This window comes from Strigops habroptila, chromosome 4, assembly GCF_004027225.2.
Source record: "Strigops habroptila isolate Jane chromosome 4, bStrHab1.2.pri, whole genome shotgun sequence".
NCBI lineage: Eukaryota > Metazoa > Chordata > Aves > Psittaciformes > Psittacidae > Strigops > Strigops habroptila.
The window spans coordinates 84,949,009-84,969,325 of record NC_046358.1 but is presented as its reverse complement, the minus strand read 5'-3'; the positions used below and the strand labels follow the sequence as shown (position 1 = coordinate 84,969,325).

General features: G+C 54.6%; 1 protein-coding gene across 1 annotated transcript; it reads right to left on the bottom strand.

Moving 5' to 3' along the window:
• Positions 1-449: 449 nt before the first annotated feature.
• Positions 450-18,694, bottom strand: SYNGR3 (synaptogyrin 3). The gene is made up of 4 exons (XM_030485107.1): positions 18,401-18,694; positions 7,734-7,974; positions 5,135-5,277; positions 450-2,952 (listed from the first exon to the last, which is right to left on the bottom strand). Exons 1-4 carry the CDS (start codon positions 18,497-18,499, stop codon positions 2,743-2,745), a joined length of 693 nt encoding a protein of 230 aa, XP_030340967.1. The 5' UTR covers positions 18,500-18,694; the 3' UTR covers positions 450-2,742.
• Between the last annotated feature and the right edge of the window lie 1,623 nt (positions 18,695-20,317).

The window sequence follows — 20,317 nt, the reverse complement described above, 5'->3', positions numbered from 1 at the left end:
CTGGTGCTTCCCGTATACCTGCCTGGGATGCTGTCCCCTGCACTGACACGGACTGATGTTTTGCAGGGTTATGCTTCCTCGAGGTGCCTGTTGATGCGGCTGGACACGTTATTCCCAGCTCTCATTTAATCAAGGAGTAATCCTGCTTTCCTGCTGCTCTTGGGGCGCTCAACCCCCTTCCTCCTTCTCCTCATCCTCTTCTCCTGCCAGCAAAACACATCCACGTCCTTACTGCAACTTAAAGGTAGTTAAATACTGCCCCTGGGGAGCTGGGGGAAGCTGCTGGCCGCAGACCACCTCCTCGGGATGAAGTCGTCCCCATGTCACCGCTGCTGCTCCCAAGGTCAGTGGTGGCACAAGAGCGTTCGCGGGGGGGGTGTGTGTGTCCCTTCTGGTCCCCACCGGCGGCGGGTGGGAGCGGGGGGGGAGGAAAGAAAGGCAACGCAGGCCTCGGTGCGTACATTCAGAGCTTGTAATATTCAGCATGGGTACACCAGGGGGCAGGACACGTCCCGCACTCAGACAGAGCTTTAGTTCTTTACGGTTACAAGGAAACTCTGGAACAGTTATATAGTTAGAAAAAATACAATGTACTGAACAGACATTATCTCACGTACAATCAATTTAAACATTTAAATTGATTATATTGTTGCTAAAATATTAACACAAGTTACTGGTTGTGCTGCTAAAATGTCAGTGTTCCCTCTAAGGAAAATATTGCTACAGTTCTACCGTACCCTGTATTAAAGAAACCCCTTTGCCTCTCTTTATCTCCCAGCGAATCTGACTCTAGAAACATCCAAAGGGTCCCGTTTGGATGGACCCTTTATTTAGGGTTATATTTAGGGTTTATTTAGGGTTATAGAATATTGGGGTTTGGGTGTCCCTGGTCTGCTTCATGCAAGGATCTGGCACCGCTCACCTCTTCCTTGCCCCTTGCATTAGGGACACCTGTGACAAAGCAGAGCAGCATCCCCTGCTCACGCTCCTGCCTCTGCCACAGGGGCTCAGCCCAACGTACCCCAATAGCTTTTGGACCTCCAAGTGGGTGCAAAGCTTCTCCAGAGCATGAGGCACCTCCTCTGCTGTCACTGGGGGGAAAGCCCATGGTGGGGACCGCTCAGTGCCACCACACGTGGGGAGGCTGCAGCGGCGCGGGAGGAGTGTCCTGTTGGGAAGTGCTGCCTGGAAAACCCTGGTGTGGCTCCGGCGCCATCCGGGAGGAGCTCAGCACCAGCCTGGCTGGAAATGCACATTTAACCCGGCCTGAACAGTGCTCAAGGAACGCACTTGGTCCCCGACAATGACCCCTCGTGATGAGAGTCGCTGTTGTTAATGGATGCATCGATCTGCAATTCAGCAGCAGAAAAGAGCTGATGATGACCAAAAACCTGCTGCAGGGAGAGCTGGGGCCGGTGCTCACCAGGTCAGGAAGCAGCACACGGCTCCTGCCCGTGTGAAGGGCCTCTAAGGATGGGGCTGGAATTCAAGTTTCAGCTCCTCTGCTCAGTCCTTAGCGACAAACAGCCTCCGGTCAGGCAGGGAGAGAGGCTGGGAAAGCAGGAGGGAGAGCAGGAAGGGAGAGCAGGCAGGGTACTGACACAGACCTACTGGGGTTTACACACTTGCCAAGGCAGGAATTTTGCAGCTGAATCCAAATCTGAGCCTCTTTCCTGGGAGCTTTTCATTCCCTCTCTTCTCCCACTACTTTCAAACACAGAGTCCCCTCACAATGGACTCCATCAGCCTCGAAAGCCTTTCCAATTCTCCACCTGAATTCCTCATTTCTAGAGACAAGGGCACAAGGAACGTTCACACCTGAGGTTCTGCTGCAGCTGACAGCAAACAGTGGCTGCTCCCAGCATAAAAACACAAGTTCAAGACTGCTCCTAATTGCTTTGGGCTTTGAGCTGTGGAGGCTCTTTGTGCTGGCAGCTCTGGGCTGGAGCACAGTGAGTGCTCTGCGTTGCCAAACAGAAACCATTAGTACATCTACAAACTGTCCCAGCCCCTCGGGGAAGAAATGGAACTGCAGCACACAGCTATTTTCTGCTGAGAAAAGGCTATTCCTAACTAGCAGCCAACTATTGCTGAACCGGTTTCCAGTTGCCAACAGTCACTTTTTCCATCCTCAACCAGAACCCTGCTGAAGCGCAGAAGCAATTGGGATATTCCCCATAACCCCAACCTGCCGCATGCCCTTTGCATCCTAAACTAAGGTTGCAACGCTTGTGTGGAGATTATTTTGTACAGCAAATATATACAAATACAAGTAACACAGACACCACTTATCTCTCGGTGAGTTTGGCACTTGCCACGGAACGTGTACAGGAGAGCTCTGCGGTGGGAGCAGCACGGAGCTCACCCGCCTTCACCACCACGAGATCCTGTGTTAGCTCTGGAAGAACGAGATAAATAACAACTCCTCAGCTACTGTGTTGGACAGGAAAAGGTATCCCAGGCACAGCCCGCTGCCAAGCCTCACAGATAGAAGATTTCCTCATCTTTCGCCACGTGAAGGTGATGTGGTAGCAACCTTCCTTCCTTCCTTCTGACTTAGAGGGAACACTGCTTTTATAAAACCCTTGGACAGGTAAGACAAGAACCAATACCACTGTACAGAACCCACTGCACAACTAGCTAATAGTAAGGAACCCAGCACTGACTTGCCACATGAAGGAAATGGGACTGAATACATTTGCAATCGACCGGCTCAGGGTACGGCACCGCAGGACTCGCCCCTCAGTACGCTGGCACTTGGTAACCTTTCGGGTTGGCGTCTAAGGTCTCGGTGAAGGGGGGGCTCTGGTAGGTGTCTGTGCTCTCCACGCCGCTGCCGCTGGGGTAGCCGGGGTAGGGAGCGCCGGGCTCGGCGCCGAACTGATCCGTGGCGAAGAGCGACATGTCCGTCCCCAGGCGGTATCTCTGCAGCGCCTTCACCGCCAGCGCCACCTGAAGGGATGGGGAAGGGTCAGGGCGGATGGAGCCCACGGCCCCCCCCAGGATCCTGCATCCCGCAGGACCCCACATTCCCCCCCCAAACCCCACATCCCCCCCCAGGATCCTGCATCCCCCCCAGACCCCGCATCTCCCCTGGATCCTGCGTCCCCCAGGACCCTGCATCCCCTCCAGGATCCTGCATTCCCCAGGACCCTGCATCCCCTCCAGGATCCTGCATTCCCCAGGACCCTGCATCCCCTCCAGGATCCTGCATTCCCCAGGACCCTGCATCCCCTCCAGGATCCTGCATCCCCCAGGACCGCACGTTCTGGGAAGACCTTACTGCAGCCTTTTAGTTCTTAAAAGGTGCCTATAAGAAAGATGGGGAGAGACTTTTGAGCAGGGCCTGTTAAGACAGGATGAGGGGTGATGGTTTTAAACTAGAAGAGGGAGATTCAGGGTGGATGTGAGGGAAAAGTTCTTTACACTGAGGGTGGTAAAACACTGGCAGAGGTTGTCCAGGGAGGTGCTGGATGCACCATCCCTGGAGACATCCAAGGCCAGGCTGGATGTGGTTCTGGGCAACCTGATGTAGTTGAAGATGTCCCTGCTCATTGCAGGGGGTTGGACTAGATGAGCTTTGAAGGTCCCTTCCAACCCAAACCATTCCATGATTCCATGATCCTCCAGCTCTCTACAAAGCTCCGAGCACATCTGAACACCCCAGGCGGCTGCTGGCCCCGCTCCGTTATAGCCAAGAGCTAAACCAACCCCAAACCACAGCCCTTACTGCTAAAGAAGCCATTTCTATGTGACAGGTTGACCCCAAAGCTCTGCCTGTCCCTGCCTGTGCAGATTTGGCACCAATAACCCCATCTGCTGCGGGGAGGGAAAGCAAAATAGGTCAGTTCTGCCGAGACTCCTTCACCCTCTTCCAGGTTGCTGGAATTGAGGTCGCCAAGGGTGGGAGCTGCGGTGGCAGAGCTGTGAGCACACCGCGCTCAGCCCAGGCCAGGAGGTTTCATTAACGATTCAATTAGTTTATAAAGGATGGGGCTCAGGAGGTGGAAAAAACCCACCCGCAGACACTGAGAGCAGCTCCCAACCGCTGCCCTGAGCCCACTGCCCTGCTGGCACTGGTGCCAGGGGGGCAGGCACTGGCTGTGTGCCACCTACCGGTCCCACACTGCTCCCGGCTTTATTCATGGCACCAGCGGAGGGGCTGCTGCTGTGTCCACACATCCCAGACATCCCCCATGCTGGCAGCAGGGGACCAGCACCCCCAGTGCCCTCCCTGGGGTGGGAGCGGATGCTGATGGGATGGAGCAGAACATCCCACCCTGGTCCCTGGGGGATGCAATGCAGCGATGGAGAAGAGCTGTGGGGGAGCTGGGATTGAAAGAGGTTTAGCTGGGTAATAACAGAGCAAGGAGCAGGTAAACTGGTGAGTAACTGGAGCCAGGCCTGCTGCTGGAAAGCCTCAGGCTGGCTTTTGCCCAATTCCTTTAAGGCAATGTGGAATTGGTGCCCATCTTGGGTGCTCTCTGCCCATGAAAAGCCGGAGGAGAGGGATGGAGGCCACCCCTGCTTCTCCACATGCAGCCCCCCAAGCAATGCGGGCACCCCCCAGTGCCACAGCAGCTGTGGGCAAGGGGCCCTGCAGGGTTTTGCACCCGTGGCAGATGTCCCTCTGCCACTTGGGGTGCACAGAGCCAAAAAGTGGGAGCAAAAGGGGTTTCTGCAAGTCCTGACAGCAGGAACCAGCCTGGCTTCCCCTGAGGGTGAGCTGATGGGCTGAGACCTCCCCAAATCCTGCTGCCATCCCATGAGAGCAGCTCACTGCAGTGATCTGCTCCTGGGGACTCATTTGGTTCCAACCAAGTAGCCCCCAGGGCCCCGAAATGAGGGCAGCTCGTGGCTGGTGACACGTTTTCAATGGGAACACAACTCACCAGCTGCAGGAGAAGGGGAAGTGTGGAAATCCCCAGTGAGAGGGGACTGAGCTGACCTTCCCGGGTAAGAAACCACAAGTTTCATCTCTATTTGGAGGCACCACAGGTTTCCTCAAAACAGCCCCTCGCTGCCCACCAGGACTCACTTCTCCAAACCAAGCCCCAGGTTCCTCCTCCCAGCACTGAGCCCAGAGCAGGTTTTGTTTCTCCCCGTCCCACCTTAGCTCTGAAGCTGAACTTACCCAGACGATGATGGAGAAGAAGGAGAAGGTGATGGCTGCCCGGGCAGCGTCTGCTCCTTGCGAAACCCCTCTGCTCATTGTTGTCCTTTGCCACTGGTTTGCAAGGAAGCAGAAGGCTACAAACCACAGGAAGGACAAGAAACCTGAAAGAGAACAGAGCTGGTCGGTGCTGTCCCTGCCCAGCGCCTGCCCTGCTGCCAGCACCCGGTTTGCTGGGGCACAAACACCCTGCCATCAACATTTCCAAACAGCAGCAGTGATCGTGGGTGCCTTGGCCTGTGGTGGCCCAAAAGGAGCTGTTTTAAAGAGGCTGATTTGCAATTGCTGGAAAAATAGGGATGGAAGGAACCTTGTAAGGTCGCCCAGTGTGTTGCCTGCTTGAAGGTTAGCTTGCCTGCATCTCAACCTGATCCCTGCAGGAACAGCACAGCCTCTTTGGACATGGGGTCCTCTCAGTCTGTGGGATCTCAGCCCGCTCACTGACATCAAGGTGCTACCAACTCTGTTCCAGCACCCCAGTGTGCCAACCCACCATTCCCTCTGTTCCCTGTTCCTTAAAGACTTTGCACTGGATACTGCAAACCTCGCCCAGGAGGAAGCCTGTGCTCCTGCGAGCAGCACCAGCAGGAGATGGCTTTACAGCTCTTCTGTGCTGGGCCATGCCTTGGTGCAAGGACACAGCCAGAGAGCTTCTAAACAGGCAAGTAACAACCACCCGGGAATATGGACAGGATGGGATTAATCCCTGCTCCCAACACAGGGATCACAAGTGACCACGGGATGTCAGTGCATCCCAGGAGCACAGCTCGTTGTGTGCCATTCCCTGGGGCAGGGATGTGCAGGGCTGCCCATGGAGCTGAGGGACACACAGGCTTCGTGTGCCAGAGCTCTGCTCATCCCTGCTGCCCTCCTGTCCTCAGCCTCCCTGGGCTCTGCGGGACTGAGCAAAACCTCTCTGGGATGACTCCTTACTGGAAGCAAATCTGGCTGAGCAAGATAGGGCTGCAGCTCCCCTAATTCAATCACCAGCCTGCAGCACTGCCAAGGAGCTCAGGAAACGAGTCGAGAAGCAAGCCGCAGGCACACAAGTGTAAGGAGCAGTGATGCTTTCCAGCACCGGGAAGAGGAGCAGCACAACCTGGAGCTTTCCATGATGCTGTTTCAAGGCTCTCCAGCTTTCCTGAGCACCTCCGGCACAAAGGGATGTGCTTCAGCCCCGTGTGCTGATCCTGGGTGTTCAGGCACCGTCAGGCAGGATGCTGAGCAACCCAGCACCTTCCCTAAGGATCATCAGCACATCAGGATGAGCAGCCACACTGCCAGTCCCATGGGGCAGGCGGCTGCAAAGCACAGTCTGACTGCATGGAGAGGAAAGAAGCTTCCTTTATTCCCCTTGATCTTGCCAGTTGTTCCTAAGTCCGATAGAAGACGCATGAGTGCATCCACATCCCGTGTGGGTTACAGGGCTCTCTGCACACCCAACACTGGTGCAGTGCTGCAGCCCGGCCCCACGGCAGAGCACAACCCCTGCACAACACACCAGCACCTTTGCAGGGCTGAAGCTGCAAATACACACCCCGTGCACGGCAAGCACCAAAGAGAAAGGAGGCAGAGACTGAGCGCGGTGCCATTCCCGCACGCCTGGCAGGGGAGAGAAGGGCTGTGAGGAGGGGGAAGGCGGGATCCTCGCACCACAACACGCAGCATCAGCCACAAGATGGATGTGATGTTCCCCTTCCATCTGAATCAAAGGGTTGCAGGCACTGAGCCCCATGGAAGGGGCTGTAAATATCCTCTAACAAGAGCTGGATGCCGGCGCTCCAGCACTGTGGAAATGAGCCTTCCAGCAAGGAGAGAACATCCTTAACAAGAGGTGAGCGCAGGGAGGTGATGACGGATGTTTTCATCTGGGACCAGAGAGCCACGAGCAACGCTTGTGCTGGATAAATCACCTTCAGACTTTGCTAACATCAGAGCCTGAAAACAGAGAACATCGGCTGCAAGCTCAGGCAGGTAATTCCCCCAGCAGCCAAGCGGAGGCTCAAGGCATCCTGCATGGATAAGCCCCCGGCCAAGGGGCTCAGGACAGCACAGAAGATCTGTGCCAGCCTTTGGGAGCCCCAGACCCACCTGCACCCCACAGTCCTGGAGGCAGTGAGGGATTGCAGGGGTATGGAGTGTTCTTGCTTTGTTCCAAACCACACATGCACAAAGTGAAAACAGACCCAGATGTAACCGATGAAACAACATTTGCTTGAGCCAGAAACAGGGGTGCGGGAGGGTAAATGCCCTGTCTGGTCTCCGAGATGCCACCACCAAGCCTCACTTCTCTGGGTGGCCTCACCAAATGCAGCCAGAAGTGACACAACAAGCGGGATACCCCACTGTCCCCAAGCCACCACACACCGGCTGCCTCGCTGCTGCCTCTGAGCTCACGGCTGGATGGGACAACCCATGTGCCAGCCCTGTTCTCCCCAGCTGAGTGCTGCCATGGGAGGAGAGGGGAGGACTCAAGCATGGAGCTGCAGGGCACAGCAACGACCCCACACTGCCCACGGAGCCAGCATCATCCTTCACAAGGCAGCAAAGCCAGAGGTACCTGAAAAGCCGAGGTCCAGCAGGACGGCCCGTTTGCGGTCCTTCACGCTGCTGATCTGCTGGAAGTAGAGGTCCACCACAAAGAAGAAGATGCAGCCAAAGAAGGCGATGATGCCAACGGCGATGCCGTAGCTGCAGGCACTCTCATTCTCGTTGAAGATGCAGTGCAGCACGGGGGTATGGCTGTCCTTGTTCACGTAGCACTCGTTCACGATGGAGCCAAACACCACGATGGAGAAGATCTGCAGGAGGAAGGAGAAAACACAACTTGCTGCCGCTTACATTGAACTCTGTTTTCCAACAGCAACGTAATTGGATTCAATCTTGTCTTTGCCTCCATGGCAACGTGGCATTTGTTAGACAGATCCTGACGCTCGTCTGGTTGGTGGCCCTGATGAATGAGCTGGTGGATGGTACCAAGGTCTTCCTTCTCTGCGAGCCTGTCTGCCTTTCAGTGGCTTCATTTGCAGGGTATTTTAAGAGATGTTCTCCAGACAGGCTGGGGAGGGAAAAAATAAATAGATGGGCCAGATCTCTGCTTGTGCTGCTCTCCACCGTCAGGCTGTGCTCAATAAACCCCCTTGTGTCACTGCAGAGCAGGGAGAAATGAAGTTACAGAGGATGACTGAGCTGCAGGCTGACCCAGGGAAGGGCTGGATGCCTGGCACAGAGGGGACAAGGACATGGCAGTTTGGGGAGATGGGAGCAGCACACTCAGTGCAGTGGGGCAGAGGGACAGGCTGCCCTGTGAATCACAGGGCAATAATGGTTGGACTTGATGATCTTAAAGGTCTTTTCCAACCCAGCTGACCCTATGTTTTCTCACCTGGCTCAGCAGGGGTTGAAGGATGCAGCGTCTGCATCCATTATCCTGGTTTTGGCCCTGAGAGGGACAGAGGCGTTGCTGGTGGTCCCACCGCTGGGACCTGAGGGTGTTTCACATCCCTGCAGGCAGGAAGGAGCCTAAACTAATACCGATGCTGATGCTGCATGCTGAAGTAATTCCCTTATCTCCCAACAGCACCGGCAGCAAGCGGAAGCCGCGGGAGCAGCTGCATTAGGATTTGCTCTGGAGCCTGCTCCGTTCAAGCTGCGCCGCTGCTGGATTTCCATGCTGTGAGCAGGGAGGGAGCCAGGCTGCAGACACCCCTCCCGCAAGCTGGGAACCTCTGAGCTCATCCCTCGCTGCCAGCACCGGCTCCCCGCATCCCTGCAGGACACAGCTGGAGGCCTCGTACGCAGGCGGGGAGATAAGAGGCTCCCGCAGGACACCCCCGGGAACGTGGGCTTTGGGGTATGATGTAGCTCCTGCTCTGGACACCCCGCTGCATCTGCTGCAGGAACAGCACGACATGAGGTGCACGAGACCGAGACAGAGGCAGAAGAGCCACATGATAAAGTGCAGTTGGTGGCCTTTGCAAAGTCACCTGCATCTCGGGGCTGATGTCCGGCCATGGGCCACTTCCTGCAGCCCTGCGCTCCTCAAAGTACAGCGTTAGCAGAAGCCACTGTGAGCAAACCCTTCAGAAAGCTCTTTAACATAACGCTGTGATAGATATTTACTCCCAAGCACATGCCAAATGTCTCCCTCCTGCCTGCCCCGGAGGATTTCATTCAGATTTCTCTCCTCTAAACTCCTTCCAGTGCTGGGGTGAGGCTGGGCCACAGCTTCTTCTGTCTGAAGCTACTAACAAACGTGAGTGTCCCATTGGCAAACACGCCTCAGACCATCTCCACTGAGTCTCCTCCAAACTGGAGAACAAACAAATGGATCTGCAAGGGACCGAACTAGTGAAATGTGAAGGGATTGGTGAGGGGTATCTTTTTTCTCCGTAGGGTGTCACCTGAAATAAACGATGAGCAGAAGCAGCAGGCTCTGGAGTACCTCCTACCCCAGCGTGCAGCAGCTCCTGCAAGCGTGCCCTTCTCACCATGGCCTGCTTAGCCGAGGGGATCAGCATCTCCAGCCTGGCAGAGGCGAGCACGCATCCCTACCTGCATGATGGGCAGCAGGAGTGGGCTTAGTGGGTTTCAGCCCTGGAAATGCTCCTCAGCCCCAGCAGTTAGCCTGTTCTTGAATGATGCCCTCCTAGAGAAGTGGGATTGCAAATGTGCATCTGCAAAATTCAGGTGCAGCCTTTGATTTCATCCGGAGAACTCATGGGATAGAAAGTACGTGTATCCCGTGGGCCTCTCCACGGCTGCACAAGGAGATAATCAGACCCTCCTCTCTGAATTTAACCAGAATTTAACCCTCTCTGAATGGGAACCACGACCCAGGTCTTGTTCCCGTCCATGCCCACCTCATCTCGGCTCTGAGCACCAGCCGTGAGCCTGATGACAACCTGAGTCACCCACTTGCATTTGCACCCTCTTCCTCGCTGGCGCTGCACTCAAGGAGCACTCAGCTGTCACACCACGACGGGCACATCATCCTCACCACGCTCACAACAAGAGGGTTGCATTGTAAGGAGAAACAACAATAAACAGTAATAATAATTTTCCCAGTGCTTTGGCAGCAGCTGTAATATCAGCAGTTGTAAAAATCTGTTCATAAATAATGCAAAATTGTTATTTACCATCAGAAATAGCAGCAGCATTTATAAAACAGGCCCTGGAAGAAATAATGTGATTCTGGAAAACATGAATAATTGAGAACCTCTGATTCCATGGGATTGTTTCTCTGGCAGGCCAGAGAACTTGTAGTCAGCTTCTGCGAGTGCACACTAAGTGTTTTACTTAGTCATAGAAGCACAGAATCACATCATGGTTTGTGTTGGAAGGGAGCTTAAAGCTCCTCCAGTTCCAACCCCCTGCCATGGGCAGGGACACCTTCCACCAGAGCAGGTTGCTCCAAGCCCCTGTGTCCAACCTGGCCTTGAACACTGCCAGGGATGGGGCAGCCACAGCTTCTCTGGGCACCCTGTGCCAGCGCCTCAGCACCCTCACAGGGAAGAGCTTCTGTCTCAGAGCTCATCTCAATCTCCCCTCTGGCAGGTTAAAGCCATTCCCCTTGTCCTGTCCCTACAGGCCCTTGTCCAAAGCCCCTCTCCAAGTCCTCCCAGGATTAACTGGACTATTTCTCTGTGCTTTCAGGTGCCTACAAGAGCTCACAGCTTCAAGTGGGTGAGGGAGGGCTCTGGTAAATTAAAGATTAAGGATTAAATTACTGATTAAGGACATTACAGGGGTGCCTGGCTGCCTGCACACAGGTTTGCACACATGGGGATGTCAACAGAGGACGTCCAAGGAGCACTTCTGGGATGGATGCAAGCACAACTATTACCAGAAATGGGATAAAATAAGACGCTTCACCGCTTAACTTCCAACTCCAGAGTGTTTTGCAAAGCAAAGCACCCTTCTTGCTGCCAGATGACCTGAGCCACCTCCCCATGACACCCCCTTGACTGGGTACAGGCAACATGGGACATGCGGCTTCTTCTCAGGAGGCCGAAATAGCAGCGAATTGCAAGTGTGCATTTGATAGATGCAAATCTACCAGTGAGATGCAAAACATCAGCGCTGGCTGAAATCTTCCTGTCAAAACATGCTTTTCAGTGCAAACAAGTCTTTCCATGGGTTTTCTCTCCTGATTGAAATGTTGTAGCTTTTCTTCAATAAAAAACCCAACTGGTGCTGGGAAAACATTTTAATGAGAATAGATTTGGAGTTGTCCTTCTAAGTATAGAGGAACAAATCTACTTTGAGAAAATGCGGGTAGGTGGAGGGGGAAACAAAACCCATACCATATTTTAAGGTTCATGCAAAACAAACACCCTTCTCCAACCACCTCTACAAACCACACTTGCTCAAACCCACCCACCAGTACATCAGAGACTTGAAAGGGAAAATTCAAGGTCAGATTTTCCACTGCCAGTGATTTTATGGGTGAGCAAGGATGCAGAAATCCTGCTCTCCAGAGGCGCTCCTCCTGCCTGTCCCCAAAACTGCAGTCCCCACAACCAGGCATGGCAGGGACAGCATGGACCCAGTGCCAAGGCTGCTGGCACGCACAGCACAGGGGCATCTGCTGTGTGAGCTGCTGCATCCCTCCCAAGCCCGGTCCCCCTTCTCATGGGGTGCTTCCACATCTCACAGGCCTTGCAAAGGAGCCTGAGCACGCACAGGATGCTCCGTTTTCCAGCTGAACAACCCAACACAACCAGCAATAAATAGTCCTCTTGCTGGGCGGACTGATGCAAAACATGGATAACCTCCAGGCACCCCAGTATGAAACTGCATCTCCCCTGCCAAAGCTTTCACATCAACCCACTTGCAGTTCCAGGTCTCCAGCCTGGTGTACAGGTTGGTCACATCCTGCCCTCCCCAGTGTCAAAGCTCCAGCAGCTCCAGTGGCACAGAGCATTAGTGCTCCTCTCTGCACTCACCTGTGAGGAGGGATGGGAAGGAGGAACATCCTCTCCCATCCCTTCCATTAAGCCTTGCACTTCACCCACACAAAAGAGCATCTCACCCTGTCTCCTTTCTTGCTGCCCACCTCCCATTTTCCCCCATCACCCTATTTTAGGCAAGACCTCTTGCCTCTTTTGTCCTCTCTGGCAATGGCTGTGACCGAGTGCCTGGTGTCCCATGCTGATGGATGTCCCATAGGAGCTGCGCTGGAGGGCAGCGAGGTGATGGAGCACGGTGGGCAGGCTGTCAGCAGCACAGATACACAGATAGCCCTGCAGTGGGAGACAGTGAAATCTCATCCTTTTCCTCCTAAAAAAAGAGAAAGGGGAGCCCGAGAGGGCAGTTTCCTTGTGTGGCCACAGCGTCTGGACCCACAACTACCACGAGCCCCTCGCAGGAACCCAGGGTGCTGGGGATGCCCATGTGCCCCACGATGGAGACACCATTTTAGGTGTGCATGAAGCTGGAGACCTGCATCTGCCTTCTCAGCACCAGATTCCTACCGTCTGGAAGAAGGTGCTGGCCTGGCTGCCTGGCTCACTGCTGTAATTATACTTTACAGATCTGTGCTCCCTCCTGGGGCTTGAGCTGCCTGCACCCCAGGACATGCACATTCTTCATCCCCGGTGCTTTTAGCCTTCTGGAGCCCAAGCACCTAAAATGTGCTTCAGGAAACCTCCAGGTCTGAGCAGAGCCACCACAAGGAGAACAAAAAGCAAGTAACACAAGAGAGCACAAGCTGAAAGCCTCAGCGTGTGAACAGTCAGCCATTTTAAGGTGAGATGTTTCCACTGCTGATGCACTGCACTTGGATTTGGGACCTATAAAAAGCATTACCAGAAGGTGTGGGGATGTAGGAGACTGCAAAGCCTTGCTTTGATTACACACCCAAGCAACCATTAACGTCAACAGCAAGGAACTGTAATGCATGAAGAAAATAATCCACAGTCAATCTCCTCTGCTGTAGCTTACACTCAATGGTGCTGGTACCATCCTTCACCACTGTAAGGAGAGCATCAGTGAGACAGATGCCACCCTGCTCAGCACCCTGCCCTCCTCCAGCCACCACCAGCAAGTGAAGGATGGGCTACCAAAGGAGAAGGGAAGACAATGAAGGTCAAATCCTGCCTAGCACTGAGCGTTTCCTTATGGCTTATGCCCCAGTTAAGCCCTTGTCTGAAGTCACACACATACCTTGTGCAGATACTCCACTCAGGGATGAGTTAGACCCTTGGCAAAGGACCAGCCTCCTTCAACGCCCACCAAGCTCAAATCCTGGTGGAACCGGGTCCTGGGTCCCTCTCCAGTTTATCTTTGCAGTTGTCAGTCATGGGGACGTTTCCAGCACAGATCTGCATAATTTATTGGAGGGTGTGAAGACTAAAGAACTACTTTGAGCACTGCCAGATCTCCCACAAGGGCTATGGATGAGACCACAAAGCAAAGACCTGACGTGGTTTCTGGCACAGAAAGAGGGGGTATGGTGCTGGTTGGAATAGATTTATGGACGTGCCTACCAGGCCCATCAGCTGGGAAAGGGTGTATATTGATGACCACATGACTGAGTTTTACTGAATTACTTCTTCTAACGTGGTGAGAGCACCCATTCAAAGTTTCTAACCTAGCAATGCAATCTGAGCACCAGATTCCCACCTTGGATTTCTCATTGATGTTTCCTTGGAGTGGAACTCCAAGATCTGCTCCAGCAGGAGAGCTTTCCAGGCTCCAACTCCAACCCTGCAAAAGAGCTGTGTGTTGTAGCCCTGCAAACACAAATGTTTGCCCCACAGCACCTCAAACCAGCGCTCCTGCAGCTTCACCCTGGGGGTGAAGCTGCCCAGAAGTGGCCTGAGAGTGCAGGCTACTAACAATCATAGAATGGTTTGGGTTGGAAGGACCTTAAAGATCATTTAGTTCCAATCCTGGAGCCATGTTCTTTCTTTGTTGCCTGGCTCTTCTGCTCCTGATAAAACCAAACACACCTCTGACCATGAGCACACATACTGCCTTCTCCATCCCTCTGGAGAAACAAAACAAACCTGGTCCAGGATGGAAAGAGCACCCTCCCTTCCTCCAAGAACCACCACCTATTCCTAATACACCAAACCATCACCCAGCACATCCCTTACCAAAGGCACAACTCAGCAAAGCACATTTGCCTTGCTGAAAGGCAACGCTCTGCTGTATTATGGACTGAGACCAATATCAGCGCAGAGCTGAGCACATAAAGACTGTGCTGGACCTGAGCCCAAGTAACCTCTGGTCATGAAAGTCTCCTACTGCACATCAGAGGCTACAGGGACTGCCTCTCTGCTGCTAGGCCTCTGCCAAGTAATCAGATCTGGCTGCTCTAGTCCAGGCCCCTAATAAAGGTTTTGCTTTTAAAAGCATCAGACTGCTGCAAGGAAAACCCTGAACAAAACACTGGGCCCAATGAGATAAAACACTGCACAGGAAAAGCTCTCTCCGGTGATCCAGGTGATGGACTACAGATTTATTCAACTTTAAGAAACAGGAGAAAAAAGCAGCAGATGGGTCAGGCTGCTGATGTGCTGATTGCAGGCAAGGTTGTCCAGCTGGGCAAGTCAACAGGGAGCAAGAAACAACATTGGAGCAAGAAACAACTGCTTTAAAGAAAATACTTCAGTATTTGGATTGTAGGGTGGGCTATGAGAAACCTGGAGAGGAGCTTTGGACAAGGTCCTATAGGGACAGGACAAGGGGAATGGCTTTAACCTGCCAGAGGGGAGACTGAGATGAGCTCTGAGGCAGAAGCTCTTCCCTGTGAGGGTGCTGAGGCGCTGGCACAGGGTGCCCAGAGAAGCTGTGGCTGCCCCATCCCTGGCAGTGTTCAAGGCCAGGTTGGACACAGGGGCTTGGAGCAACCTGCTCTAGTGGAAGGTGTCCCTGCCCGTGGCAGGGGTTGGAGCTGGATGAGCTTTAAGGTCTCTTCCAACCCAAATCACTCTGGGATTCTGTGATTCCAAAATGAGGACCTGATCTCATGCTGAGCTCCATGGAGGGAGCGGGTTGGTGAGCGTGGCTGCACTGATGGGACCAGGCACCACGCTTTTGCTGTTGCTCCTACAGGAATCACTGAAAGCATTTACTCTACTAGAATATTTTCCAGAACTGCTTTTAAAAGTCAAACCTAACCCTACGTTAAATGAACAACGCCTCTGCAAGGCTGCGTGGCCACTTGGAAAGCCCAACTGGCCCTGGTAGGCCCGGCAAAGGGAACTCATGATCCTGTGGGCATCCTTCATGAATACCCAGTTTGTTTTGCTGTGCAAAAAATGTCTCAAAAGGAACCACAAGAGTGATCACATCTTCATCTGACAAACGGCATCAGACGGAGGGGGAAGAGATGAATGAGGAACTGTTACATGGTTCTTTCCAGCTTTTGATTTTACAGCTCAAGCCAGGAGGGTTTTTTTCCCTGCAGATACTCTGAATTACTCTGTCTGTCAGGGAGACGATGCCGAGTGTGGTTGAATCAGGAATCCTCTCTTGCAGTCGCTCACATTTGGGGACTTCCACACTGAAGTCACCATTCACCTGCCAGTCTCTTAGATTAGATTCCTTAGTTCCAGCACAAAGGCTGAGCCCGGGGTCCCAAAACAGCTTCCAGAGACACAAAATGGAGCTGGACCCTCCTTTGGTGGTGGCTCATTGTGAAACCCCGGCAATGGCCATGGGCCAGATTGGCACAGAGTGGCTCACATCAGGTGGGTGAGGCTCGCCCCAAAGCCTCATGGTGGTTCTCCGTCACCATGTCCTGATGTCCTCCCACCCAAACAAGGATATCTCAGCTCCCTCCTTTTCTCACCAAAGGAACATGATGTCCTATGCACAGCAAGGGTTATGTTTCTGAGATTTGATCTAACTGCACAGGTTAAACATGATTAAAAAGATGCAACAACAAAGCACAGGAAGGAAAACCACATGAAGAAAACCCAGTCCAACACCTAAACTCAGTCATCCTCAAAGCCTCAGCCAAGAGCTTTCTGAATAACCATCCAGGGCTGCCACATGTGGGCACGGGCAGCCCATCTCCCCTGTGACGGTAGGCAGCGACCTGGGAAGGCTGCTGTTTGCTTTGTGAGTAAGGAAGCATCCCAGGGGGACTTTGGTCCATGCTGCTGGCTCGGCCACCGGCATGGTGTGACAAGGAGCAGACACTGCCACATGCCATGGCACTGCCATGCTCTGCCAGGGCAGCAATTACAGGTGTGAGGGCAGAAGAGAACAGCAGCAGGGACCTCACCAGCAAACCCTTTTGGCTGCCTGGTTTAAGACACCGGTAACTGGACTGCAGCAGCCGAGTGAAGGCCAGCCAGGGCTCTGAACCCCCAAGCTGAAGCGGTGATGAAGAAGGGTCCCCAACAGATCTGCCAGCACATGTGAGACCTGGGAAAAGTGATCCTAATGGCTTTGAACATGAGCTTCCCCAGCCTGATCCTCCCAGCCCACTGAAAACAGCAGAAATGCTCCCGTTGAGCTCAGCGGCTTTGGAGCCAACTCCAAATATTGCATTTATGTTTGGGACAGCACAGTGCTCATCCCACATTTGCCCACTCCAGTGCCCCTGCACGTGTTTGGAGTTAAGTTGGTGTGTTTCTGTAGCTGTAAATTCTCTGGTGAACACAGAACCATGAAACGAGTGACTTTGCCATTGAGTAAATCAGCCAGCAAATGTATGTGTGAATGTTTTCTAAGCTGGAATTTTTATCTCTATATTCCATATTCTGTTCCTGCTTCCCAGCAGTGCAGATCCCCTCCTGTATGACAAGGATGACGAGCTCTTTATGAGAGGCCTAACTCACCATCAGCAGGCCAACAATTTATCTAACTGTACCCCAAACCACCACCACTGCCAACAGTTTGCCACTCAAGGGGGATGGAGAAGGATCCATGTGGATCTAGACCAAGTTTTCTGGACTGAGGCCATTCTTCTAGGAAACAACTGCAGCCAGGTGCCCAAAACCCTACCCAAAACACCCCATCCAGCCCAACCTGGATGCTCCAGATCCATACCTGACCTTCTGTTCTTCTCCAGTAAAGGGGATGGGGGCTTTCTCAAAGCTCTGGAGAGCACACTGGCCTCCATGCACACTATTTCAGCATGTGGTTTAACAATAAGCATGTGGTTGCAGCTGGAACTGCTCACGTGCTTAAAGATAAGCACATGCTCCCATGTTGTGCTGTACAGGGCCTCACTTGGGCACCCCCAAATGTGCCCGCCAGGTTGGGGGGAAGGAGGGAGCCGGGTGGGCAGCACCTTCTCCCACACCTTTCCTTCGCTCCCTGCCTCCATGTGGCACTGCTGAGGGTGACACAGAGCCAGTGCGGTGGCCGAGGGATGTGACATGGGTGAGGATGAGCCCTCCAGGCCCAGCTTGGCTCACCCTCAGCCTCCAGCCAAGCACTGGAGCCAGGAGCCGGCTACTGTGGGCACCAGTTAGGCCCTTTGCACTGGGGTTTTTTGGGAAGGGCCCGGCATTGCCGACCTCTGGAATCATACACACCTGCAGATCCCAGCAGGTAAAAGCCAGGTTGGGGAGGAGAACCAGTGCCTGCCCTTCCCCTCGGGCACCACGGCCCCAGCGAGCAATCAGCGTGCAGCTCCCTGTGCTGCTTATTCACAGACCATCACCGAGCACAGCCTTCCCTGAGCTGCTGCACAGCATATTCCAACCTCCTGCTCTACAGGAGGAACTCAGATGGGAAACAGCCAAAAAATATGACATCCGTGTGGAAGAACAGGGGGAGCTGGGCAGGGCTGGCTCCCGGATTTCTCCTGTCACACACACATATGCACAGAGCATGGAAGGAAGGAAAATGTCCTCTGCCTCCCGATTTAGACCTCATTCCTCAAGCACCAGGGACGGACCTGGTGAGGGGCAGCGGCACATCCACCCGCCGCACCTTGCCCAAGGAAACTCCCTGCAAACACCCCCGGGAGCCCCTCAGTCGGGCACCACCCGCCACGGCTGCACCAGCGCCGCACGCCTGCAGCACCACCGCACGCTGCACGATACCTGCTCCCCGCACACGGCGCGAGCACTGCACACTGCAACGGGCGCTGCACAAGCGCTGCGTGTTGCAATGGGCACCGCACGCTGCACGGGCACTGCCCAACGCAAGGGGCACCGCACGCTGCAGTGTGCACTGCCCGGATGCCGGGCACTGCCCAACGCCCGGTGCCGAGCCCCGCGGCCCCGTTTCCCGGCCGGGATGACCGTTCTGCCTCACCCAGGTCGTCACCCGGAGGATGGTCTGCGGCTGCTTCAGGAAATCCACGGGGTCGATGGCTCCCCCCGCCCGGCCCGCTCCGAAGGAGGCTCCTTCCATCTTCCCCCGCCGCCCGCTCCGCTCCGCTCCGCGCCGAGCCGAGCCGAGCCGAGCGCGCCCCGCGCCGGCAGCGCGCCTGCCCGGCCTCCCTCCCCCCCCGCGCGTCTACCGCGTGGGCTCGTCCGCAGCGCCGCGTGCGGGCAGAGGGAGGAACCACCCACCGGCTGGGGGGGGAACCGCAGGTGCGCGCACCCGAGCTGCGGCCGTGGGTACCACAGCACAGCGCTGGGCATCGCCGTGCTGCGGCCGCGGGCACCGTGTTGTGGCTGGGGACAGCACGGTACAGCCAGGACACCTCACCGCAGGCAGGATCACCGTGTTATCCCAAGGATAACCATCATACGGACACAGCCACCGCGCTGTTTCTGGGGACAGCATGCTATGGCCAGGGGTTGGGGGATGTTGCCAGCATCACTGTGTGATGGCAAGGACCTGGCTACAGCCTGGTGGGCCATTGGCAGGAGTGACATGCCACAGACTGGAGCACAGGGAGGGCACCACACTGCTCAGCTCACTCCTGCTCTCGCTGCGCACCTTGCTTCTCCTCATATCAACACCCCTTCACCACCCCAGCCCACTGCTGTCACTGCTGACAGCAGCAGAAAGGGCTGTTGTCACCTCTTCTGGAGGCCAAGGGCCTTGGGGGCCCCACAGCAGGCCCTCAGTGGAGGCAGGGCTTCCTGCCCCATAGCAGGAGTGGGGTGATCCACCAGGAGCCTGCCCAAGGCCCTTGGATGAGAGCAGCCTGTTGCCTGGCAGAGGGAGAGGTTTGGCGGCTGCCTCACTGCAAGGCAAGCTGCTACGTACCCATTAACTGGTGCAAGAAAAGGGAGGTGAAGGCTGGTGGGGCTGAAGCTGTTGCTTTCCTCACGCAGGAAAGGAGGCACCCAGAGCTGTCCCGCGACAGGAGGAGGCCAAGCCCCATCCCCGCTCCCTCTTCCAGTAGGAAGGAGGAAAAAGAGAGGAACCTTGCAGAGGGAAACCCTCAATTACAGCAAAGGGAGTTCCCCCCCGCGGCTCCAGGACCAGCTCCTGAGCGAGGTTTCGTAGCACCGTGATGATGATCCCGGTTCCATAGATACCGATGCCATGACAACTCTGACATCATCTCTGCTCCGGCCGGGAACTGCAGGGAAAGTCACAGGGAGGAGTACGCATGCACGGAGCAGACCTTGGGGCTGGGGGCTTCTTGTGCCTCCACCACCAGCTCTGCTGATCCACACATCCCCATCCCTCCGTGCAGGGACCAGTGCTGCTGCCACATCACAGCAGGTATGTGTGTAAAAGCCCTTACATACAAACCACTAACAAAGTGAAGGATTCCCATGTGCTGGGCCCTGTCTGCAGCTCACTTTGGCCTTCAGCAGCCCTGTGAGTCTGTTCTTCCTGGCAGGTGGAATCAGGGTTTAACTGTTAAGGCTCATGATGATGCCATTCAGTTTCTCTCAGTTACAGGTGAGTCATCATCTCTCCAGATCTATTTCTGACTCTCAGCAGGAAAAGCAGAATTCAGCCTTTCATTCCTCAATGTCACCAGCCCAGGAGCAACCACATTGTACAATGCCAATAAGAAATGGCCACCAAGAGAATGGCAGCTTGGTCCCTCCCGTGTTCTTCTGGCAGGATGTCTCATGAGGCTGGCCAAGGATTGCATCCCAGCAGCAGAGCATCGCCAGCCCATCCCTGAATTGCAGGTTAAGAACAAAGGCTGTATTAACATGAAGGGATTACCATAGGTGAGGCCTTTATACAGTTTCAGCAGTTTAGAAGCAGCTGTTCCAGTGTCCTCAAAAATCACTTTCCTGCTTTGAGAACACG